This window comes from Doryrhamphus excisus, chromosome 11, assembly GCF_030265055.1.
Source record: "Doryrhamphus excisus isolate RoL2022-K1 chromosome 11, RoL_Dexc_1.0, whole genome shotgun sequence".
Classification (NCBI taxonomy): Eukaryota; Metazoa; Chordata; class Actinopteri; order Syngnathiformes; family Syngnathidae; genus Doryrhamphus; species Doryrhamphus excisus.
The window spans coordinates 10,991,274-11,018,673 of NC_080476.1; the positions used below are offsets into that span (position 1 = coordinate 10,991,274).

Genomic DNA, 27,400 nt, shown 5'->3' on the forward strand with positions numbered 1-27,400 from the left:
TTTGGAATACCCCCAAAATGTAATAAGTTCTTCCATATCCCAACAATAATCCAACAATTCCCAAATCCATTCAGAAATTTCCAGAAGTTATTTTGAACACAAACAGACAAAAACATACGTATGTAACCTGTGCGTTGGCGGAGGTAAATAATTCCATGTGATGAAGATTGTACCATTCTGACGATATGGGGAGGGGGATGCCCTAAGCTGGGGTGTTAAAATCATACCAAAAATCGAAAACAATTCACAAACAAATTCAGGTGTGGTTTGCAAATACAAAACATCAATAGCAAGCAAAGGCACTTGTAGCAACATAAAAACAAGCCAGCAACCCCTGGTGCTGTGATACGACAACAACAATGTGCATAATTGACAAGGTGGCCATTTTTTTTCTCTTCTGTATAATTTCATATCACTGTAGGATTCACAGTAAGTTTTCACTTGACCCTGAAGTTTTAATTTTCTATAATCATCAAAGGACTGTATCTAATTTATTTATTTTTCACTTTCTGCTTTTTCCTTGGAGCATAATGACCATAAAAATGTGTTTTTATTCATTACTGATAGAGTAAAAAAAAACAATGTTTATTTCCAATGTTTTCATTTTCCCTTTCAAGGACAAACATCTCCATTAAGGATTCACTCACAATTTGTCTACATTTCTCTTCGGCTTTACTGTAGCTTACAAAAGTAACACAATGAACTACTAGTCGATGCTGGAAAAGCAAGGCCAGGATTTTGAATTAGATGCTGATTGAATCAGACTGAATCGTTGGCAACCAGTATTCCAAACCAGCCTTGACTGTATTAACAAGTTCATTCCACCAGAGACATCCCATGCTCCATCTAATAAAAGTCTGCCTTTGCGTTTTATTCCTGCAAATGCAGTGTTACCTTGCACGGTTTCAATCTACTATTACTGCCTTGGATTTCCACAGAAGATAGAGAATTTTCGTCACTCCCTTGCCATCACAATGATACCAGTGTGACTTGTGTGCAAATTAAAGGAGAACACACATTTGAAGGTCAACATTTGCGGTGTTTACATTTGATTAATGTGTTAGCATTTTATACAGAAACAATACTTCATAAGAATTAGATAATTATCTTATGTAATCAAAATAATCACAGCTTTTTTCTTAGCAACATTTTGAGTGTTAAGTTGATGCGTGATGAATTTAGTGTTCTTTACACCCCACGAATGCAAATTAAAGGAGAACAAACATTTGCGGTCTTACATTTGATTAATGTGTAGCATTTTATACAGAAACAAGACTTAATGAGAATTAGATAATTATCCTATGTAATCAAAATAATCACAACTTTTTTCTTAGCAACATTTTGAGTGTTAAGTTGATGCGTGATGATTTTAGTGTTCTTTACGCCCCGCGAATGCAAATTAAAGGAGAACACACATGCGAAGGTCAACATTTGCGGTCTTACATTTGATTAATGTGTTAGCATTTTATACAGAAACAAGACTTAATAAGAATATTAGATAAGTATCATTTGTAATCAAATTAACCACAGCTTTTTTCAGAGCAACATTTTGAGTGTTAAGTTGATGCGTGATGATTTTAGTGTTCTTTACGCCCCGCAAATGCAAATTAAAGGAGAACACACATGCGAAGGTCAACATTTGCGGTCTTACATTTGATTAACGTGTTAGCATTTTACACAGAAACAAGACTTAATAAGAATTAGATAATTATAATATGTAATCAAAAATAATCACAGCTTTTTTCTTAGCAATATTTTGAGTGTTAAGTTGATGCGTGATGATTTTAATGTTCTTTACGCCCCGCAAATGCAAATTAAAGGAGAACACACATTCGAAGGTCAACATTTGCGGTCTTACATTTGATTAACGTGTTCATGTTAAGTTGATGCGTGATGATTTTAGTGTTATTTACAACCCGCAAGTGCAGCACTGATGCATTGCAAGTCGCTAGTTGGTGTGGCTAATTGTCAAAGTGACAACAATTTTCATTAACATTAACATTAACATTAACATTAATAATGTTGTATCTAGGTTAATATACATGTCACATTATATGTAAATAAAGTGTTTTCCCGTTACATGCAGTAACGAGCTGTCTCGTTTTATCTATTTTTATAGCTTTAGAATGCACAGAATAGAGAAAGACATACATATGTGTTCATGTCTCATATCAGGTTTGTGGATGATGGGCAATAAAAAGTGCAGTTTTCCTTTCATATTGATGATGTCATAAAATGCATGTTATTTTACAAGTGATCTTGGCAGGTACCTCTGCTATCTTTTATTACTCTGTTCTTCAATATTTTCTTCTAACCCTGATGTCCTCTGATGTGTCTCTCCCTCTGCTTTCTGCAGACTATTATTATACTCATATTTCCAATTGCCTCCTCCACTGGTTTGATTAATTGGATAAATTAAAAATACACACATTTTAGTGGAAAAAAATAACCTCAAAAAACATGTGGGACACAGAAAATGTGCAAAATATATATGTATTTTAACATTGAGATTCTTGCCATGTAACATTAGCGCTATCTTAGCCAGCAATTCATCTGTAACATCAGCCATCCTTCAAATGACATTCAGAAGCTGGCAATGTTATTGTTTTTGTTGTTAATGCTGACCTGCTTAAGTGAGGAAATGTTTGAACCTTTTAAAACCGGAGGACCCCAGTATTGGGGACCCCAACCTATACCCCTGAAACAGGAATACATACAAATTTTGTCCCAAAAAATGCCTGTTTTTGGAGAAAAGCAATTTGAACAAAAACAGATTTAAAACACATTAATGCAAATGGCATTTGGTTTTAACATGTTTGTTGTTTTTTTGTTTTTTTTTTCAAGAGAAAATGACCTTTTCTTTTGAATACTACTGATTTTTCAGTAAGGTGCTGTATATTGTATGCCGGTAATTATTCCTTAAAACCGGAGGACCCCAGTATTGGGGACCCCAACCTATACCCCTGAAACAGGAATACATACAAATTTTGTCCCCAAAAATGCCTGTTTTGGGAGAAAAACAATTTGAACCAAAACCGATTTGGACTTTGAATGTTGAATTGCAAATATGTGTAGATCCATTGTATCTGGGTTTATGTCAAAATGTAAATCGGATTTGGTTTTGACGTGTTTGTTGGGGTTTTTTTAAGAAAAAAAAAACTTTTCTTTTGAATATAACTGATTTTTCAGAACGGTGCTGTATATTCTATGCCGGTAATTGTTCTTTAAAACCGGAGGACCCCAGTATTGGGGACCCCAACCTATACCCCTTAAACAGTACATACAAAATTTGTCCCCAAAAATGCCTGTTTTTGGAGAAAAACAATTTGAACCAAAACCGATTTGGACTTGGAATTTTGAAATGTGTGGAGATCCATTGTATCTGGATTTATGTCAAAATGTAAAAAAATGTAAATGGGATTTGGTTTTGACATGTTTATTGGTTTTTTTTTTTTAGAGAAAACGACCTTTTCTTTTGAATATAACAGATTTTTCAGTACAGTGCTGTATATTGTATGCTGGTAATTGTTCCTTTAAACCGGAGGACCCCAGTATTGGGGACCCCAACTTATACCCCTGAAACAGGAATACATGCAAATTTTGTCTCAAAAAATGCCTGTTTTTGGAGAAAAACAATTTGAACCAAAACCGATTTGGCCTTTGAATGTTGAATCGCAAATGTGTGTAGATCCATTGTATCTGGGTTTATGTCAAAATGTAAATCGGATTTGGTTTTGACGTGTTTGTTGTTTTTTTTTTAAGAGAAAACTACCTTTTCTTTTGAATATAACTGATTTTTTAGTACAGTGTATGCCGGTAATTGTTCCTTAAAACCGGAGGACCCCAGTATTGAGGACCCCAACTTATACCCCTGAAACAGGAATACATGCAAATTTTGTCTCAAAAAATGGAGAAAAACAATTTGAACAAAAACAGATTTAAAACACATTAATGCAAAAGGGATTTGGTTTTGACATGTTTGTTGTTTTTTTTTTGTTTGTTTTTTTTAAGAGAAAATGACCTTTTCTTTTGAATACAACTGATATGACTTGTGGCCTGGATCAAGTGCTGTCTAATAAACGGAGCTGAAACATTTCTTTGTGCCCCCTTTAAAGATTTGTACAGCATTTTAGCAGCCCTGCTGTAAAGGGACCTGCGTGAACCATGTGGCCTCTGGTTTCCCTGAAGACCAAGGTGAAATGTGTAACCTGGCAGGGAATTGCACTCTGTCCCATCCCATCTGCGCTGCCATTACTGCACACATCAAGAAATTCTGCATCATCAGCTTATGGTGTGTTCAATGAAGGGCATTCAAAATCTGTTTCATAAGCCGGGAATATTCTCCTAACAGGGTTTTCGTATGCATAACACAATATAGTAATAATGTTGATTTGAAATTGTGTTTTGCATTGATTCAAATCAATCTATTGGCTTTTTTTGCAGAAAAGGCAGCACTCAAAAAGGTATTCCAATAACCTGCCTGAGTGATCTGTTGCAAAATCTTGAATGATTGATAACTCACACTGTTACTACCTCGATGTACAAGGAATGTTTGCCTAGTCATCGATAAGAAACAAAATGTGTCCTCACCGAGAACTCCATTGTCACTCCCCATTCTTGCTGAGCACAACAAACTAGATAGCAGCACTCCAAATGACAGTGTCTTATCTGACTAAGCTCCAGTGCATTTGCTCGGAGTGGAAACTGGAGATACGCCAAACACATTAATATAAGAAATTTGAGGGTTTTTTTTTTTGCTTGCTCTTCAGAACCCATTTAGTCTCGGAGTGTTTGCTTCTCTGTTTGCAAGAGCCACGGGGTTTAATTGTGACGGCCGAACGCCTACAAATATGAGCTCCAAATTAGATAAAAGGGAAATGGAATTTTAAAATTGAAAAATATAAATTAAATAGAAAACACCATTGGCATGAAAATGACATAATGGTTCATATTAGTTTTTAACTCTATCTTGATCATTTAAGTCACAAGTATATAAGTAAGTATTATTAATATATACTGTAAGTGCGCATGAAATGAAACGGTAGGCTCGGGGGTATGTGTGTCAGTGTTGCCAGGTCTCATGAGATAAATCCGCGATTAGCTCCCTGAAAACAAGCCCAAAACAGCAGGGAACTCGGGAATTTGTACGCAACTTTAGAAAACAAACAATCCCAAAGTCGCTTATTAAAAGCGGACGTGACAACACTGTTGTGTGTGTGTGTCTGAATTTATTTGTGATGTGTCGGTCACGAAGGAATCGACTGAGAGACGGTTCTTTGAAATTAATGACAGGAGCCGACTCGTGTCGTTGGGAGCCAATTAGTTTTTTTTTTTTTTCTGTTAAAGGCCAATGTCATTGGTTAAGATGCATCACATGTAGCAACTTCTTCCAGCATTAGTAGAGAGTATACAGGTATTTGGGGATGTAAAAGTGAAAGCACATATTCTTCAGTTTCTGTTTCTGTTCTTTTTTTTGTGCGTAATCGTGAGTTGTGGCGCCACTGGGGTGTGCTGGAGCCTATCCCAGCTATCTTCGAGCGAGAGGCGGGGTACACCCTGGACTGGTCGCCAGCCAATCACAAGACTCTTCATGCAATTACTACTCATTACACTCAAGCCTCATTCGGACTCCAGAATATGTGATGGAAGAACGTTTGGTGACAAGTAGGCCTAACTGCAACATAAAAGATGGCGACTGGAGGTTAAGTCCGGATGTAATTATTATTACGCTGTCTAGACTTTGAGAGGCGCTGACTAAGATAAAATATTCTAATAATTTTATTTTGATTAATGTATGGTCAATTTTAAATTAGTAAAAAACAACAGCTGAGTTTATTTGTAGTTCAAAACATAATTAAGGTGTTTTTACTCACTTCACATTAAAACAGCGAGGAGGAACAGAATCAGCCCTGATAATAAGCTGAGGCAATTGTTTTTTATTAATGCCATATTCAGACACAACTGTTCCTGGATGCTGCTTTTTCTTTTTGTTTTGTATGTTTGAATTTGTGTTTTGTTGTGTGGCGTGTTGTTGAAGTCTTTCTTAATACTTAATAAGACTTAATAAGAATTAGACTTAATAAGAATTAGGTAATTATCCTTTGTAATCAAAATAATCACAGCTTTTTTCTTAGCTACATTTTGAGTGTTAAGTTTATGCGTGATGATTTTAGTGTTCTTTACGCCCCGCGAATGCAGCACTGATGCATTGCAGGTAGCTATTCGGTGTGTGGCTAATTGTCAAAGTGACACAACAATGTTAGCATAATAATAATAATAATAATAATAATAATAATAATAATAATAATAATAATAATAATAATAATAATAATAATAATAATAATAATAATAATAATAATAATATAACATATAATAAATAATATAATAATAATTTTGCTCTAGCTTGGTGAGTATCTATGTCACATTATATGTAAATGAAGTGTTTCCTGTTACATGCAGTAACGAGCTGTCTCATTTTATCTATTTTGATAGCTTTAGAATGCACAGACTAGAGAAAGACATGTGTACATGTCTAACATAAGGATTGTGGATGATTGGCAAAATTCCAATACTGCCATTGGGTTTTGATCTGCCTAATCATTTGTAAGTTGGATCAAGTGTAGAATTGCTAGAGGACAACCCAAGTCGAAAAAACACAGACAGCGAAAGGGAGAGAGACTGACAAAATGTGTGATGAAGGAACTACGAGAAAGAAGATGATGACTGTAGTGGTTTTAGTTCCCAGGAGGAGGATGAGGACGGCAATTAATTACTTTTCTGGTAGGCTGCTGATTAATTAGCCATGTTACATGTACTTTTTGGCACTAACTATCAGTAGTAATATTACACACACTGTCCAGTGCAGTTTGGATAATTACGGTAAAAGAAGTAAATTATTACGAATCTGTATGATCTTATGTTTTACCATAATGTCAAAACACCTGTCCGTCCATCCATTTTGCTATTTTGTTAGATTCATGTTCACACCCATAAGTAACTTAGAGTCTCAATTTAATCTGCCGTGTTTTTTGGACATGGAATGAGGTCTAGAGAAAACCCACACAAGCATAGGGAGATAAAAAAATATTCATGTATTTATTATATAGATGTGCTGTAAATGATTTTGTACAATAGACTACCATTGCCATGTACTGTACATTAGTAAACCTGCTCATAATACAACGAGGGACAATGTATGCCCCCTTCTCTTGGTTTCATTTGCTTTATTTCCCAAAGGAATATTGACGTTTCATAGCAGCCCTGCATATAACGTAAATCACTTTCCTTGTGTTTCAATATTAGCAATGAGCTTTACTTTACTTCGACTTTAAGCACACTCACAGTATGCAAAATCACTATTCATGTAGGGCCTCATTCACAGAATATTAAGAACAAATTGGTTAATAATAAAATAATAAAACAGCAAATAATAAAAACTTAAGAAACCACATATAGTTGGTGGGTAGACAAATTATTTTTTCAGATTAAAATGAACAAAGCATTATTAGAGCCCTGTAGACATGACAAAACATGACTATAGTCACATTTATACTCTTTTTATTTAGAACGTATTGCACAACTGCAGGGTCTTGAGACACATGCTAACTCGCAAACTAGAGAGCTAGCGACCTAAACGGTAGCCTCCAAGTTATTTCCTTTAAACTTAAAAAAAAAAAAACTTACCACTTCCACACAGATAGGGAGGACAACTATTAACAGTTATTTAACGTTTAACATGAACATTTATCAAACGTAATAATTTTTTCTGGGTACATGATACCATACAGCATTCATATCAAACTTGTGCGGGCCTCAAACTAGTGGGCCGCGTGTTTGAGACCCCTGCACTAAGGTATGTCTCAATTGTAAATCGAAGAATTAGTTCTTCTGCTACATCATCTATCTTCTTGGAGATATCTGTGACTTCCTGATTCATCAGATTGTCTTGTTTCTTTCTTCCGAGCCATTACATTATTGCTCAACAATCTCTTTGATCACATCTCTGTTATCCTAGTTTGCTAGAGGCTCACCGTTTCCCAGCCAGTGACAACGTTAAATGACAGTTTTGTTCAGATGGATATCAGCAAACAATAATGATCACGATCTGTGGTGAGGAAAAGCACTAAAAGTAGTCCGAAATTCGAGCTAGAGCTCAAGCGTTGAAGAAGAAGTTGCAATAAAAAAATGTTTATGTATTGTAAGCGCAGCACGGTGTTCGAGTGGTTAGCGCAGCTAGGAGACCAGGGTTCAATTCCACCCTCGACCATCTAGTATGTGTGGAGTTTGCATGTTCTCCCCGTGCGTGCGTGGGTTTTCTCCGGTTTCCTCCAAAAACATGCTAGGTTAATTAGCGACTCCAAATTGTCCATAGGTATGAATGTGAGTGTGAATGGTTGTTTGTCTATATGTGCCCTGTGATTGGCTGGCGACCAGTCCAGGGTGTACCCCGCCTCTTGCCCAAAGACAGCTGGGATAGGCTCCAGCACCCCCCGCGACCCTCTTGAGGATAAGCGGTAGAAAATGAATGAATGAATGAATGTATTGTAAGCTATACATTACCTTCGATGATCATTGAAGGCACCACTGTTGTGTGCTAAGATGCAAAAGTGAAAAAACTTACGTAAAACTTTCTGTGACCCTACCACATCGCGATAAATCCACCGACTGGAAGACAAACTGCTGTGCTCTTTAACTTGAACACACACATCTATACCCTTGCCACTTTAAACCAGTTAGATCCCAGGAGACATCTTGCCTTTTGAGAGCCTCTCCGCTTTAACCATGTTAGGACATGGCATCTGTGCAAGATGACGGCACCCTCTTTGTTTAGCAAAAACTTCGACATTCCATCTGGCCTCAAAACCTGCAGAGAGGTGAACCAAAGGTAATATATTGTCGTAAGTTGTTACTGGAATAACAAGTAAACAGGAACAGACAAGGGAGTGTGTATTGTGTCAATGCGGTGGGATAAATGCCTTCTCCCGCTAGCCTCTAACAGTAGCACGACGACCAGGCTAAAGGCCTAAAATTAAGACTAAAATAAAAATAAAAACTCATTACACCAGAAGCAGCTAGAGCAACCCAGAGAGAGGCTAACATCATCGCAGCACCCCAGTAGGCACCAATGAAATGAAATGCATTGTGGGAATATATTAATAATACATTTTTATTTCATACATTTTATTTGTATAGCGCTTTTCGGAGTACTCATAGACGCTTTACAGTAGAGAAAGCCCCGGGGCGGGGCGCAGCATTCAGGTATAAAAAGTTAGACATTAAAAACTGATCAGGTGGGTTTTGAGTTAAAATGAAAAAAATAAAATAATAAATTAAAATGGGCGGCACGGCGGTCGAGTGGTTAGCGCGCAAACCTCACAGCTAGGAGACCAGGGTTCAATCCCACCCTCGGCCATCTCTGTGTGGAGTTTGCATGTTCTCTCCGTGCATGCGTGGGTTTTCTCCGGGTACTTCGGTTTCCTCCCACATTCCAAAAACATGCTAGGTTAGTTAGCGACTCCAAATTGTCCATAGGTATGAATGTGAGTGTGAATGGTTGTTTGTCTATATGTGCCCTGTGATTGGCTGGCAACCAGTCCAGGGTGTACCCCACCTCTCGCCCGAAGACAGCTGGGATAGGCTCCAGCACCCCCCCCCCGCGACCCTTGTGAGGAAAAAGCAGTAGAAAATGAATGAATGAATGAATAAATTAAAATAATAAAGCTTGTATTGGTACTTGTTTGTATATTTCTTAGGAAGTACTAATGTATTAGGGTACATTAAATTGGTTTAATAAGTTTATGAAGCATATATTGGGCTTAAACTTTGTGCCGTGAAAAGAGAATGTTCTGGAAATTAATCTAATCTAATAATCCCAACAGTGATTATTAGTCCAAGTTAAGCAAGCCGTTTTTGGAGTGGAAGATTTGTTTATGGGAGTCTCAATTTCTCACATAACAATTTTTTAATTCAATGCTGCTTGAAATAGATTTTAACCTATGAACTTTTTTTTTTGACTGAGAGAGAAGGTTAAAGTTGATTTAACATAGTGAGGAATATTTTATAGCGGATTAATTTTTCAAATAGCTTTCTTTGAATGTATACTATGTATTATGAAATCAATTTAACATGAAGGCTTCAAATCTAACGATGCATTTGACAGTATAAAGAAGATATCCTGATCACTGGAAGGACCTGCTCGCCCTGTATGAAAAAAAGAATAGGGAAATGAATGAATATTGAATGAGCTTACAGTATCTACTTCATTTCAATCATCTCCACTGACAAAAAACCCACAGGGACACAAATCATCTGGAAGGTTTTTGGCAAGTTAATTAAGATCTAGTGTGGGCAAGAAATGAGTCAAGCAAACGTGTACAATCCCCAAACCTGCACTTTCTTGCACTCTGTCATTTTTTTAATAGAGGAATGAAAATAATATTACATAATATCATAAACAGTCACCATAAACACGACACTTTTATAAATGACCCCATATTTCTGACCCCAATAGGAAACTCACTTGAGCTCTTTCCGTTGAAAACAAAAAAAAGCCTGTGATAATAAATACAGATAATAAAGACTGTTTTGCAGTTTTGTGCTTTTGTTTTTTAGTAGTAGTAATCATTTTGGCTTTTATCTGGGGAAATACTGGAGCCTCTAAGGTTTGCTCGGACTTCCACAGATAAGAAAAATGCATTTGACTCCACCCCATTTTTCTTCTCAATGCCAACATTTTCTTTCCCATAACCTGCAGTAATTATGCCCTGCAGACTTTCATACATTGAGCAGAAAAAAAAAGGTAAACCAGCGAGTCAGGATGTCCCAATAAACAATCTGAAGTGGTATAAATAATAAGCGGTACACATATAGAATTTCCTAAATTGCTACTGTATATATATATATATATATATATATACCGTATAACAAGGTAGTGGTTGACATCTGGAGAGATGTTGTTGTTTGTGTGCTTGCATGGATTCCTCGGTTCCTGTGGTCTTGCCTCAATATGTCAACTGAGTAAAATGGCTCATATTCGTTTTACAATAAGAACTATGAAAAACAAAATATAATCTGAATAACGCTGTTCAACAGACTGTATCGTTTGATACTTCATTACATGTGAGGAACCCATGTATAAAACTTGGTCGAAATTTTTGCCGACTTTTTCTGTGTCTTTTTCTGGCTTGCCAGTTTTGCTCTGATCAACCAATCAGAGGATGGAAAAATGTCGATGTCACTGGCCAGTTAGGTCTGAGAGGCGAATCTGAAATCTGAACTAAATCTTAAAAAAAATAATAAATTTGCTAATAGTGTAGGCTGCACGGCGGTCAGGTGGTTAGTGCGTCGATCTCATAGCTATGAGACCGGAGTTCAATACTACGCTCGGGCATTTCTGTGTGGAGTTTGCATGTTCTATCAAGACTCCGGACTCCTCCCACATTCCAAAAACATGCTAGGTTAATTAATGACTCCAAATTGTCCATAGGTATGAATGTGAGTGTGAATGGTTGTTTGTCTATATGTGCCCTGTGATTGGCTGGCGACCAGTCCCAGGGTGTTCCCCGCCTCTCGCCCGAAGACAGCTGGGATAGGCTCCAGCATACCCCCGCGACCCTCGTGAGGAAAAGCGGCAGAAAATGAATGAATGAATGAATTTTATTTCTACAATAAAAAACAAGCTGCGTGTCGCGAATGGCCCCCTGGACCGCACTTTGGAGACCCCTGCTTTGGATGCTCTTAGTTGAAGTCATTTAACCATTTGCATCATTTGGATCAATGTTGGGCAGCACGGCGGTCTAGTGGTTAGCGTGCAGACCTCACAGCTAGGAGACCAGGGTTCAATTCCACCCTCGGCCATCTCTGTGTGGAGTTTGCTTGTTCTCCCCGTGCATGCGTCAGTTTTCTCCGGGTACTCCGGTTTCCTCCCACATTCCAAAAACATGCCAGGTTAATTAACGACTCCAAATTGTCCATAGGTATGAATGTGAGTGTGAATGGTTGTTTGTCTATATGTGCCCTGTGATTGGCTGGCGACCAGTCCCAGGGTGTACCCCGCCTCTGGCCCGAAGACAGCTGGGCTGGGATAGGCGTGAGGATAAGCGGTAGAAAATGTGACAAGGGCCAGCACTCCTGATTATGAAGGCCCTGGGTAGATAACATTGATATGGCAACCACATAGGAATCTGATTGGATTCCTCTGCCTCCAAACACGACAAGGTCACTTAATGTGAATTTCTGTCAAACTTGTCAGATTTCTGACGGGTCTGTTCATGTCTTTAGCAGGCTGCCAATCTATGGCAATCAAGCTTACCCCCACCAGGTGAGATCCTACATGGTGCTCCAAAGCAAGAGAGATCAACTGTTATTTTGTATTTTTTCCACTGTACCAATACCAATACTAATTTGTGCAGACTCATGGACACATAAACAGTCTGCAGCGGTCAGAATTCCTACCCGCGGGGTATGGGATCAAATACTTACTTCACTGGCTCAAATGCACCCCGGAGTCTCCCCGCCTGATCCTGCAGTCCAGGCGGAAGCTCGGGAGGGGACAGAGCCTTCTCTATAACTCCAAATCAATGGAACAGCCTCCCTCTGCCCATTTTTTAAAAAGCGTCCGGTTGCCCTGGTGAACAGCACCTTGTTGTTGTTTTTTTAAGGTGCTCTATAAATAAAGTTGATTGATCGAATGAAAATGTTCCCAATTTGCTGAATCGCGACGATTTTCAGGCCTTTGAGACGACCTCTGATGAACTTAGCAGCTTAATAAAACATTTATATAAATACAAAAAGTGGTGCACATCATCAAAACTAATAGTAATAGTAATATTTGAAACAGTTAAAGCAGTTCAATTATACAGTATAATACAGTATATAGTAGTAGTAGTCCAGTATAATTATTAGAATTATATAATCATATTATATTATAATTATATTAATTAATTATATAATTAATACATAAAATAAATATTCATAATTATATTATTATAATTATTATTATTATTATATTAATTAATTATTATATTGTAATATAATTCTAATTATATTATAATTATAATACAGTATAATGTGTTGATGATTCCTATTTCTAAGGTCAAACAAAAAATTAGTAAGTGGTATTTTTTTTTAACTTACTACACCAGCCAAAGTTTTCTTGTTCTTAATAACTTCCTCAAAAAAGTGACTTATTTTTCCTCTTTCCTGAAACAGCTTCATTCAACAATTATATCTCACTCTACCCGTTTCAACATATTTTCCCGACTGACAATCAGTGGTAGGGGTAGGGACCACAGGGACTATACACGCACCACGGCAGTTTTAAATTAGTTTCAGCTTTGAAAAGTTCCAGTCACCCCAACAGTCTGTACTAGTAATATTCTTGCAGAAACCTCTAAATTATTCCAAACTTTTCATCCTTCCTGCTGTCGCTGAAAATAAAAAAATCTGAGGAACAAGACGATCTAACCAAGAATGTGAGTCTAGGTTTAGATTGACTGCACTCTCGTTTTTATTATTACTTTTTAATAAGTAGAAAACAAAATGTTGTTTCAATTTCATGAAATGATATTGAAATGAACTGTGGAGTGTTGTTGGGGTACATTTATTAGGTATTGTGTAAATACTGGCCAAAAAGGGCCTGTATGTCAGAGTTCCCAGATGAAAGCCCATTAAAGCTCATCTCAATTTTGCCAGAAAACATATGAAAAATGCCAAAGACCTCTGGAGTAAAAGTCCAGAAGAACATCATATCACAAGAGTAAAATATGGTGGTGGTAGTGTGATGGTCCGAGCTTGTTTTGCTGCTTCAGGACCTGGACAACTTGCTGTGATAAATGGAACCATGAATTCTGCTGTCTACCAAAAAATCCTGAAGTAGAATGTCCGGCCATCAGTTTGTAACCTCAGGTTGAAACAACAAGAGTAAAATATGGTGGTGGTAGTGTGATGGTCCGGGCTTGTTTTGCTGCTTAAGGACGTGGGCGACTTGCTGGAACCATGAACTCCGCTGTCTACCAAAAAATCTGAATGAATAGAATGTCCGGCCATCAGTTTGTAACCTCAAGTTGAGACAACTTGGTTTCTCCAGCAGGACAATGATCCAAAACACACCAGCCAGTCCTCTTCTGAATGGCTTAAGAAAAACCAAATGAAGACTTTGGAGTGACCTCGTCAAAGTCCTGACCTGAATCATTTTTGCGATGCTGTGGCATGACCTTAAAAATGCGCTTTATGCTGGAAAATTCAATGTGGCTGAATTGCAACAATTCTGCAAAATTCTTGCAAGTTATCCCAAATGCTTAATTACAGCTGATTTTGTGTTCAGTTGTGTTGTCATTGACTGATATTGAAATGTTTGATGATCTGCAACATTTAAGTGTGACAAAAAAATAGGAAATCAGGAAGATGGCGGAACACTTATTCATCATTTTTAATTTAATGTCATATTTCTGGTTGTAATGATTGGCATTTTTTTAATTTAGATGCTCATCCCTTCATAGATAAAACCTGTTTTCAATGGGATGTGTTTGAGTCAGGGTTGATCTGTTTTCATCGAGCCGCATGACAGGTTTTTCACTATTTATAATTGGTGTGGATTTTGGATCATTAACTATCCCCATTTTGTGCTCAGTACTATAGTTCTCTGTCAAATATGATCCAAGAGGCTGATTAATTATTTTCAAAAGGTATTACTTCCATTCCAAATATTTGAAATAAAAATGCTTGTTCAGATCCATTCACCTTGAAACGAGCAGAATTCATCTCTGAGATGACGGATTCTGCTTAAATAATCATGATTCCTGTCAGATTGGACACTTAATGTCACCATCTAAATAGGTTAGTTTAGCAAGAAAACTGTTCCTAGATCAGGGACCTTCAAGTGATGGGTCGCGACCTCGATCTGTTTTCAAAATGGGTTGCAATTCTGTGACGTTTGTGAAAAAAATGACAAAACGATAGAGCCTATCCCAGGCTGGCTTTGTGTGAAAGGCGGACTACAGCCTGGCCTGAATGCCAGTCAATCACAGGGCCAAATTTTGAGGCAGACAACCATTGAGTGGGAACTGAAACCACACTGGCTGCATGAAAGGCAGCCATGGAATCCCCACACAGAGGAGGAAACGAGTAACATGATGTCACAGAAGGCCTTCAAAATTACTTTTTATTGCTGTTTTATATGAATAATTTAATATATTGTCAGTGTACTAAAGTCGCTAAACTTTGCCTTTCAACCTCATATAGTGGGTCTCTGATGGCAAAGTTGCATAACCTTATTGTTTGTGTGCCAGTAAAAGCCAGGCTTCTGCAGATGACTGAATCTATTGAGTGGCTGCTCTTTATTCAGTCTGTCCGTGTTTTTGCTCGAGTATTAGCTTGCCTTGGTCAGAGGCTGGTCTATTGTCTGCTGGTTCTACCCATCCTTGCATGATATGAATGAAGATTAGCACGGGTTGTCTGAATAAACCACCCAGAGTGTGATGTTAATGTGTAGCAGCAGGAAATTATGTGAATGTCACTGCATGTATCAGTGCATCAACAAAATAAATGAGAACCATAATTTGAATACGGAGGTTTTTTTTTTTTGTACCAGCATATTGTATCTATTTAAAATATATAGTAATGAAACTGCGAAAAATGTATTAAACTCTCCATAAATCAATTTAATTGAGAAATATATAATATAATTATGGGCAGCACGGCGGTCTAGTGGTTAGTGCGCAGACCTCACAGCTAGGAGACCAGGGTTCAATTCCACCCTCTCTGTGTGGAGTTTACATGTTCTCCCCGTGCATGCGTGGGTTTTCTCCGGGTACTCCGATTTCCTCCCGCATTCCAAATTGTCCATAGGTATGAATGTGAGTGTGAATGGTTGTTTGTCTATATGTGCCCTGTGATTGGCTGGCCACCAGTCCAGGTTGTACACCGCCTCTTGCTCAAAGACAGCTGGGATAGGCTCCAGCACCCCCCGCGACCCTCGTGAGGAAAATCAGTAGAAAATGAATGAATGAATGAATAATATAATTATACCGAAACGACCAGTCCAGGGTGTAGGCTCCACCCTACTGAGGACAAGCGGTTCAGATTTCTTTTGTGACCAATTCCACTGCCTTTTTAAACGATTTAATGACTTTTACATCTCTTTTTTAGTCTTGCTTATAAGATACATAAAGACTGATTAATGTCAACAGTGCACCGGACAAATTCTAAATTTCTGCACGTTTGGTATATTGTGGGAAGTGGGACATTTGCACGTTCAGCAGATATATAACTGACCTGCTGTAAGACTGAACAATGAGGGTCAACGTTACTGTCTCATTTTAAAAGCACCACAGAGCAGTCGCTGCGAAATAATGCGGATATACTGACACTTGCTTATAATTAAGGTCACGGTAGTAAATCACTGTTTAATCTGCACAATTCATTAGAGGTATCCCTTAATTGTTGAAAACTCCATCTCGTGTTGAAATGTTGCCGTTTTCATCACCTGAGGGTGTGTTTGCTTCAGCACACCACTTCCCCCGTACCCTTGACTCTAATTAAGACCAGATATGTGGGATTTTGCTGAGGTCAGGAACAAGGGTTTAATTTAAAAACCATTAAGACACCACATATAATAAATACCTGCATTGCATCCCCGGCAGATAGAATTCTAATTAAGTCTTATCTTTGTGTGATTTCTCTGGCACAAAACAACATCGTAATTCATCAATAACAGCCTTTTTAGAAAAAAAGCAATGATTTGATCGACTCATTTGTTATAAGTACTGACCTATGAAACAGTCATTCATTTATTCGTTTTCTATGCTGATTAATCCTTACTCGGCGGCTATGCTGGAGTTTATCTGTGCTGACTTTCGGCCTCAGGCGGGGTATACTCTGGACTGATCGGCAGTCAATCCCAGGGCACACATAGACAAACAACCATTCACAAAAATGGCCTTGGATAAGATATAGGAAGCCATGGAGCTTTGTTTACTGTGCGTTGGTGAAGACGCTGACCTACCCTGACTGTATGTTTACAGCAACTTTTGTAATTGTTTTGGTATTTTTGTCAATGGGATTAGGTGAAGAGTAAAGCTATGTACCCAGTGTTTCATTGATATTTTCCACTTCATACTGTCACGGTACGGCATGTCTGTGTTGCGGTGCGACCCCAGGATGTAGAGAGCAGGACCAATAGCAGGTAAATAATATTTATTTTAGCTATAATAGCAGCAGCAGGAAAAAGGCAACTCAGGTAGCAGAAGGACAAACTAACAATAATCCCCCAAAGGGAGACGCACACACCTGAACTAAATAGACATTCAAATTAGGGACAGGTGTGGGTAACTAAGACAACGGAGGCAGACAAGGCAAAACAGGAAGTCAGACAAAATAAGACCGTGCAAAAAGGAAACCAAAACCCAGACCGGAAACTCAAACCCAAACTGTCACGTGCAAACCCACACAGGGCGTGACACATACCTCCAAACTAGTTATTTTGGGTTTATTGGTTTCAGACCCAACCTATTTATTACTTTCAAAATATGGGTTTTAGACATAAAACTCCTATTATTCTTTGTTCAGACCACATTGCGCAACTCTTGTGCAAAGACTACGGCATCACTTAAAGGACATTTTAAACTACCAAGCTAAATAGTTAGCCTCCAATTGGTTTATTCGAAACTTAAGAAAGAGTTTCAAACAGAGTGAGGGGAAAAAAGACAAAGTAAGAAGCCAAAAACGTACCACTTCCACACAGACTGGGAGAACTTTTATTCCTTACTTTATTACTTTAAAAATATGGGATATAGACATAAAACTCCTAGTATTCTTTGTTCAGACCACATTGCGCAACTCTTGTGCAAAGACTACGGCATCACTTCAGGGACATTTTAAACTACCGAGCTAAATAGTTAGCCTCCAGTTGGTTTATTCGAAACTTAAGAAAGAGTTTCAAACAGAGTGGGGGGGGGGGGGGGGGGGACAAAGTAAGAAGCCAAAAACGTACCACTTCCACACAGACTGGGAGAACTTTTATTTCTTACTTTATTACTTTCAAAATATGGGTTTTAGACATAAAACTCCTATTATTGTTTGCTCAGACCACATTGCGCAACTCTTGTGCAAAGGCTACGGCATCACTTCAGGGACATTTTAAACTACCGAGCTAAATAGTTAGCCTCCAGTTGGTTTATTCGAAACTTAAGAAAGAGTTTCAAACAGAGTGGGGGGGGGGGGGGGGGGACAAAGTAAGAAGCCAAAAACGTACCACTTCCACACAGACTGGGAGAACTTTTATTTCTTACTTTATTACTTTCAAAATATGGGTTTTAGACATAAAACTCCTATTATTGTTTGCTCAGACCACATTGCGCAACTCTTGTGCAAAGGCTACGGCATCACTTCAGGGACATTTTAAACTACCGAGCTAAATAGTTAGCCTCCAGTTGGTTTATTCGAAACTTAAGAAAGAGTTTCAAACAGAGTGTGGGGGGGACAAAGTAAGAAGCCAAAAACGTACCACTTCCACACAGACTGCGAGAACTTTTATTCCTTACTTTATTACTTTAAAAATATGGGATATAGACATAAAACTCCTAGTATTCTTTGTTCAGACCACATTGCGCAACTCTTGTGCAAAGACTACGGCATCACCTCAAGGACATTTTAAACTACCGAGCTAAATAGTTAATCCTCCAGTTGGTTTATTCGAAACTTGGGGGGGGGGGAGGACAAAGTAAGAAGCCAAAAACGTACCACTTCCACACAGACTGGGAGAACTTTTTTGCACTAAGGTAATGTCATGTAAGCTAATGTCTCATCAGTCTAATATTACTGACGCCTAGTGATCTGTCTTTCAATATTTTTGATTAATAATAGGTCAACCACAAAACTGATCATTTAGGAACGATGGTACTGGCAAAACAAATACAGTTATTAATTTCTCGAGTGGAAACTACTATTTGTGAGTGTCGGTAACACTGTAGCCACATATATATTATATTTTAGTCGTAATGTACATTTAAAGGGTTAAAGAATCAAGTGATGAGATGACACCAAACACGTTTTGTCAAGTCAGTTGTATGACAGGACAGAATGATGAACACATGTAAAGAAAATTAGAGCTCAGAATTAAAGTCCATCACTACTTTCATACTTTGACACGAGAACTATACCGTGCCTCGTTTAATCAAGACAGCCAAATAAAGGATCTTTTCCCCCCCAACCCTCCAAAGCTGTCATCGTAATTCTGATTGGTGCTTTAACATGCAAAGCAAAGTGCCACTTTCATCCCAAGTGGCAAGCAATCCCCCGAATGCATGCAGATGTGGAAAGGAGAAATGAGTAAACAAAGTCAATGTTGTTCAGACAAGTTCCGCCTCACATGCTTTCTTACACTTTCATTACGCCTGAAACAAAAAAACAAAAGAGACGTGAACAGTGTGGAATATATTACTCTTTTTTTTCCATACAAATGCTAAGTTTGCGGAAAAGAACAGCGCACAAACACACAACCTGAAGCATGAACATAATTACAACAGTGGTCTTAATTTGTATGATCTAGAAAGTTTCATCATTAGTGTCTTCAACCTTCAGGGTGTGTATTTGCTCCGTTTTCTACTCCTTAATTTTTCTATGTTAATATTAACATACTGCATAAATAAACAATTTGCAATGAAATTGCTGGTTATGGTGTCTTCCATTAATATTTCTAATGTAATAGGTTTATTTCATGCGTGATATGCCCAGTTTATAACGTTGCTGATTTTTGTTCTTATACAGATGTTTGTGCCACATAGAAATATGCAGCTTTCGAAATTTTATTGTTTATTTAATTGGGACTTTTATTTGAAGGTTGAAAAACACAACACAGGTAAAAGGAGTGTAATATTGCGTGAAATTGGGATGGGTATCCATATGCTGATTTCAATGAGTGTGTCACAAGAAGCTGAGAGCAATTACCTCTCAGGTTTGAGAACTTAATGAATCAGTGTAGTACAAATGTTTTTGGGTTTGATTTGCACCAATTTACTATTATCGAAATACGATTTGGTGATTTGGGAGTGAAGGGGCTGACATAGAGAATAACTCATGAGAGTCATCAGTATCATTTAGAATCAAAGTCATCCCTATAAAGTATTTCTGACAAATAAATAATATTGTTGTTTGCTTGTACTTCCACTTTTGCAACCAATAACATTCATTTGTTCCGATGGAGCAATTCACTTTGAAATCGAACCTTATTGTGATCCACCCTTAGAGGTGAAGATCATTCCTTTAGATGCAAACTCCATGAAGGGATAATTTCTCTAATGAAAACAACAGTTCTTGATAAATTATTGGCGACCGGTCTAGAATGTACCCCGCCTCTTGCCAGAAGTCAGCTGGGGTCACCAATAAAGAACAAGCGGTAGAATATGAATGAATGCATCATCAGATTGAGGTCAGGGCTTTAGGAAACCCATTCCAGAACTTCGATATATCTTGCTTTTTCTCAGTTTTAAACATGTTTGGGACCACGTTTCAACTGTCAAGCTTTGAAGGAAGTCTTCATCCTCCATGATTCCATCCATATTGTGCATTTCACCGGTATCACTGACAGCACAAAAACAGAGTATGATGCTTGACAGTTGCGACAATGTTCGTATGTTTGAAAGCCTCACAGTGACTCCTCCAAACATATTTCTTGTCAGAGTGGCCAAATAGTAGTTATGGGTTCTTTGCAACAAAACAGTCTCTTTGAAAAAGAACAATACATGTTTTTTGTCATCTTTTTTTTCTGTTAAAGCCTTGAAAATGTAGAAATAACACACACAGACTGGGCCTTTTTTGTCTAATAGCGTCTTTGTTTCGGTGTTTCATCATTTTTTGTTGTTGCAATCTGTTATATGTTTAGCATATAAATGAAGCCATATAAACAAACATTTGATATACAGAGTGATGGAATAGTTGGAGTATTTTCACATTGTAGTTACAACATAGAAAACCTATTCATGACCATCTCAAGACAGCTGTTAACAGTATTAGAGCCCCAAGACATGCTATAGCACCCCTATAGTCATCTTTACACTAGTATTATCCAATATAGTAAACATAGTTATAGAAAATAAGACACAGATGTCAGAATTTAGTTCCTTTTTTTTCTTACTTATGGGACTTCTTCTACTGTTATTAAAACAGTGCATCCATCTCCTATGACTCCTATGACTAACACAGTGTGCCCTGTAGATGTTTTAGGAATAGCATTTTATTAAAAAATTCCAATTTGTGTCTTTTTTTCTTTAAAAATTCATCCAGCGACCCAAATTGTACCCCCGAGCGGACTGTTGTTGGCCTGTGGGCCACATGACACATTGACAATAGTTCAAATGAGTACATTACACAAATGGGCTTGCGGAAAAAAAGGCTGACCGTTCAGTAGTGGTGTGCGATACCGCTAGATTTGGTATCGATCTGATATCAAGTAAATGCCGGGCCAGAATCGCCTATACCGATTAAGGTGGCTGCATTATCAATCCGAATCAATCGAAATCTGAACGAATTTTTATGGAGATGATACATTGGTATCGATCAACATTGATACAAACGTTGGGATCAATATTTGGATCGATTTGCCCACTATTAGTATATGGTAGAACTAATTGTGCGGGACATCGAGCTAGCTTACCTGACATGCAAACATAGTCAGTCACGTGACATACATATATATTACATATATTATACACAAATACACATATACATATGACATATACATATTACATATATATATATATTATATATACTACATTCATATTACACAAACATAATGATGAGCCAAAGGCAGGCTACACACAGAAATCAACAAAGAAACCAAACAAACATGGCGCTCACTCGAACAACAGTTAGCCATAGTTAGCTTAGATACCGATATTAGCACCGATGAACAAGGGAGCCTGAACTTCGTGAAAAGGGTGCCCAAACAACTCCACAGCTCCCACAATAGAGCCAAAAAGTCACCTCTATACATTCACACACAGCATCAACCTTGTGAAATAGTGTATTAGGCTCAAGAAGACTCAGAGATGTATATGAATTGTTCCACCGGAAACGGCCCGCACTGTGGTGCGTTTAATAACGGCTAAACACAGTAGGACATATGGAGACACTAGGACACTCAAAGCTGAACATTATCAATGTAAATTATGGGCTTTCTAACACTGTATAAATGAAAACTGCTGATTTGTGATTTAACAGATAAAGTGAAGCACAAAGCAAGTTTTATCAGATTTAAAGTGAGTTAAGAATCATTTATATATGTTGTATAATTACACCGTAGAAAAAAAAATGCCCGGACCTTTATGGTCCTTCTGCTGTGCTGCTACCCGGTGATGAAATACGGGAGAGAGGGAGACATGGATGTTGGGGGTGTTGAGAGAGAGTGTGACGGGGTAGGTTAACTCCAAAAGATACACTACCGAGCAGAGTGGATGGAGTATTGGCAGCTTTACGGTGCCACGCTATTCGGATAGCCAAAGCACAAGGAGACTTTGCATCTTTGTGAAAGCATCCATTTCACGGAGGCAACACTCTGAAGCGGTGGGAGGCGGGGAACGCTGCCTTTTTTTCCCTTTTCCTCCGACCTCAGAAGTCATTTTCTTGGAGCGGGCTGGCTCTCCTTCTCTCTCTCGTCCTTTTTTTGCGGACACACGCAGACCGGCAAGGTGTTTCATAACCAGCTTGTTTACTAGCGAAGAGCTCCAATTCCGACGAGAGGAATAAAACGGACGTTTCAAGTTTTCCTGGAAGTTGCGCTTCGACCGAAAAACATGGGAATTTGTGGGTTTTGGACGGTGTCTGGGAAATGCCTCGTCGTCCTCGGACTTAAATTGTTATTCCTTGTACCTGCAGGAGTTCCGGCCAGAAGCGGTGATTCCGTATTAAAGGACAACATCACCGTGAGACAAGGAGACAGCGCCGTCTTAAAGTAAGTCCAGACGTTACTGTCACATCGACTATCATCATCTCACGCATGGTGGACGTCCCCCCCCTTCACCACCACCGTGGCCGTGACAGTCATACTATTTATTTATTTTTTTCAGAGTTGCTAATAATATTCCTAACGTGCATTAACAGCTTATGCGACAAAACGTGTTGTGACATGACGGATGCTGCACAGCCATCAATGGAAAGTTATGGCATCTAAAGGACACAAGTCACCCACCCCCCCAGTCCCCCCCCCCTCTCCATGCTCATTGCCCTTGAATGTTATTGATTGCTTGGTTCATGTCTTGGCGAGGATGCAAAGAGCTGAGATACTCCAAACCAGCAAACCAGCATCAAGCACGGCTTGTCTTCATATCGATTGGAGTGTGTGTTACAAATGCAATTAAGACTTTCATTTTCATTTTGTGAAGACAGGACTAAATATGTGATTCATGTTATTTAAAAAAAAAAGATTTGATTATGATAAGTCATATATTAGAATATTTTCCCTCAACAACAATAAGATTGGCTTCTTTGTATGCATTTAATCAATAAGCCATGCATGCATACATGCACTTTCACTTTCACGTTCTATGCACCTAATTAACTAATGACATGAATATAATTACAATGCAGAGTATTCATGGTAATGATTTTATCGATGCAAGATGAAAGAAGTTGAATGACACACATCCTTTGTACCTGTGCTGCGTGTACTGTACACAGCAGCCCTGTGGTCACAGGGCGGTGCATCATATCAGTGATGAGCAAGCTAATGGTAACGCTAATCTTTGTCATGGAGGATCGCATCTCTTTCTACGAGGTTAGATATTGATCAATTACCGGGTGGAATTAGGAATCAATTCATGGAAAATGTATGTGGACGTTTTTTTTTCCTTGATGATTATGTTTTCCTGTGACTTTCCTGTGACCTGTGAATTATTATTATGATAATGTGGCATAGTTGACGACATGTCATTCATTTATAATTGGTCAAATTATCAATACTTTGTAATATATTTGTTTGTCTTCTTTCAATAGAAATGTGTAATTTCTCTCAGAATGGACTCAAATCATTCCTTTTTTCAAAACACAACCCCTTTAAATGGCTGCATGGTGGTTGAGTGGTTAGCATGCAGGCTTCACAGCTAGGAGACCCGAGTTCAATTCCACATTCCCACATTCCAAAAACATGCTCGGTTAATCGGTGACTCCAAATTGGTATGAATGTGAGTGTGAATGGTTGTTTGTCCATATGTGCCCTGTGATTGGCTGGAGACTAGTCCGGGGTGTACCCCGCCTCTCGCCCGAAGACAGCTGGGATAGGCTCCAGCACCCCCGCAACCCTTGTGAGGAAAAGCGATAGAAAATGAATGAATGAATGAAAACCTTTAGATGGCTGCACATTGGACGAATGGTTAGCATGCAGGCTTCACAGCTAGGAGACCCGAGTTCAATTCCACATTCCAAAAACATGCTAGGTTAATTGGTGACTCCAAATTGTCCATAGGTATGAATGTGAGTGTGAATGGTTGTTTGTCTATATGTGCCCTGTGGTTGGCCGGAGACTAGTCCGGGTGTACACCGCCTCTCGCCCAAAGACAGCTGGGATAGACTCCAGCACCCCCTGCGACCCTTGTGAGGAAAAGCAGTAGAATAATAATAAGAAGAAGAATGAATAAACCCCTTCAGATTATTTTGTCTGATCTTTCAAGGCACACAAAATATTGTGTTTTATGGCTTTATAAACCTACCAAAAGAAAAGTTAGACTAGATGTGTTGTACAGTATCATCTGCTGTGGATTTGCCAACTTTCTACTTTATAAAATGTAAAAAAAACAAGTTATTATTGACAAAGAAAACTGGCCTTGTGTTGCCAGATGCAGACAAACACACAACGGAGACGGGGGAAAACAAATAAGAAAACACGGCAATGTCTTTGTCACACAGGCAGTATGTGAACAAACCCCCACTCTGCCTTGTAAACCTTACGTCATTCGCTCCCAAAAACGTTTTCATAACTTTTTTTTTTTTTTGCACAAAGAGGTGATGATGCAACTCCACAGTGGAAGAGAGCATGTGTGGTGCAGTTTTTAGCAGGAAAAAAAAGGCCACAAGGTGGCAGAAGTGAATTTTATAAAACCTCGGCCTCCATTTTTGCCTTGTAAAAGTGTGCAACCAGGAAGGGAAAAGACTTGGAACCATGTTGCGGGAAGGAGCTTACATATATGATGGGGAATTTTAATCCATGCACATATGCAGTTCAGTTGCAAATGTCCATCCATCCATTTTCTATGCTGCTTATCCTCACTAGCGGTTATATTGGAGCCTATCCCAGCAGTCTGGGATAAGTCACACATAAACTCGAGCTTCTCACACACCCGTGACTTCACAACAATGACACCACTCAGTATGATTGACAGCAGTAATGTTGACTTTTCAACAACTGAAATTACAATTGGAAGAGAAAATTAGAAGCCACTTCTTATATTTACCGTCAGTCACTCAATGTATTTTTTTTGCCCAACTTTCGTAAACACGAGCACACCAATCAAGTACTTTATTAGTTGACACACTCTGGAGGCCATTTTGTAAAAAAAAAGGTTAATTATTGGCTGAGTGGAAACTGCTTTCGTCAGGAAGGGAAGAAAACATGTATTTACTTATTTACCAGCATAGGCTCATTTACTAGAGAAAATGTGCAACCGCAGACTAAAAATGGTGCACTGAATGCTCTGTCTTCATACTGTAATGTCAGAATAAAGGGGAGTCGGGATGGCTGTAGAAACAAGTCTGTCATTCATTCAAATATGCAACTCAACAAGCTACCACACTTGTTTTAAACCTGCAGGGCACTAATTGCACTGGTAAGAGCTGCTGGCATGTATGGCTGCTGTGACCCACCCAGAAGGGCAACCCATCACTACAATACAGTACCTTTTTCTTGCAAAGACTTTAAATTATATAACTGCAGAGGTGCAGAGCCACATACTGGGCATATAGAGCTGTATAGTTTTTGTTTACTCGGAGTATAAATGGGAAAAAAAAGAAGAAAAAAATCTCTGTGTGCATCATAGGAAGAAATAGGTATAGGTTTGATGATTATTTTGTGCATTGGAATTATTTTTCGTCTTAATATTGGCGTTCAAATTTTTGCACGCAGCAGTGAAAACCTGTCACTGAGTGGGGACTTCTCAGAAAATGAGGCTTTATCATTGGTTGTATGTATTTTTCTTGACTTCTGATACTGCTTTATCATGAGTCTTAAAATGGCCCATTCAGTTTGGTATTAAATTAATATGCAGACTTAAATCGATTTAGACTTAAATTAAAATAATGCTCAAATTCAAGCCATTTCTATTTATCAGTGCAAAGTTTATCAAAATGTAACCATGCAAAATATAACTTTTTACACATCATTACGATACATTAATGGTAATGGTAATGGTTTTATTTCATTTGAACATGCATCAGATTACAATTGAATACATCACACAATCAGTTCACAGTTCCACATGTCCAAAAGGAGTAGGAAGAAGCAAAGCTTATTAAATCCTACCCCTACATCTGGTACTTTTACAATCAGTAACTGTTACATTTGTTCACTTCCTGCTTTCCTAATATAGATAGTTTTTTTTTAAATTAAATATTTTTTTTTATTTTTGTATTTATACCGAAGTACGAGGTGATATGACCATACAATGACATAATGGGTACCATAGTAACTGTCAATATAGTGATATATATATATATATATATAGTATATAGCACATCATGACTGGTTCAAGACTCTTCATCCTTGTATTTAGCAAACATCAACTGCCATTAACCAATTATTATTGCTTCAGGTCAAACATCTGAATTCCTAAACCAAGGCAATGCAATGTCATTCTGACATGTACATATATACGTAGGCGATGTTCATTTTGATCTCAAGCTCCCTCCTCATCTCCACCTCGGAAATCCTCACCTGCCAACGTCAGCTGGTTTGTTTTGTCACATCATACAACTAGTTACCTGACAGAGACGGCTGTCTCTGCTGGTGATGTGGTTGTGTTTTGTTATCTTTTTTTAATAGATATATATATTTTATACCTGCCTGTTTTTGCCCTTTGCAATATTTCCAGAACATGAGTCAAGTCTAGCCAAGAGAAGAGTTTCGGCCAATCTCATTTAAACTTGCAAACTTTGCTAGCACTTCTGGTGACAGTAGTGCTAATGTTAAATGGAATTAAAAAAAAAAAAAAAAGGCAAAATGGAGTATTTTCATAGATGGGGCTTCTAAATAAGGATTTTAATATAGAGCCCTCTAGACATGAACTAACACCCCTATAGTCACTTTTACATTCAGATTACTCATTATATTAGACAAAATAAGACTGAATAAGACATTTAAGACATAAATAAGACTCTTGCTGATGTGCGTTAGTATAAATGTGTTCCGTGGAGGAACAGG

General features: G+C 38.2%; 1 protein-coding gene across 3 annotated transcripts in view; it reads left to right on the forward strand.

The window, feature by feature from the left end:
- The window catches only part of opcml (opioid binding protein/cell adhesion molecule-like), a 151,550-nt gene that overhangs the window by 43,292 nt on the left and 80,858 nt on the right, over positions 1-27,400 (forward strand). For 2 of the 3 annotated variants that reach the window (XM_058087476.1, XM_058087477.1), the window contains exon 2: positions 22,870-22,945. In XM_058087476.1, the coding sequence (XP_057943459.1) occupies positions 22,870-22,945 (76 nt within the window). Of the gene's footprint in view, positions 1-22,418; positions 22,946-27,400 lie in introns of those variants that run through there. The other variant, XM_058087475.1, reaches the window with a different exon arrangement.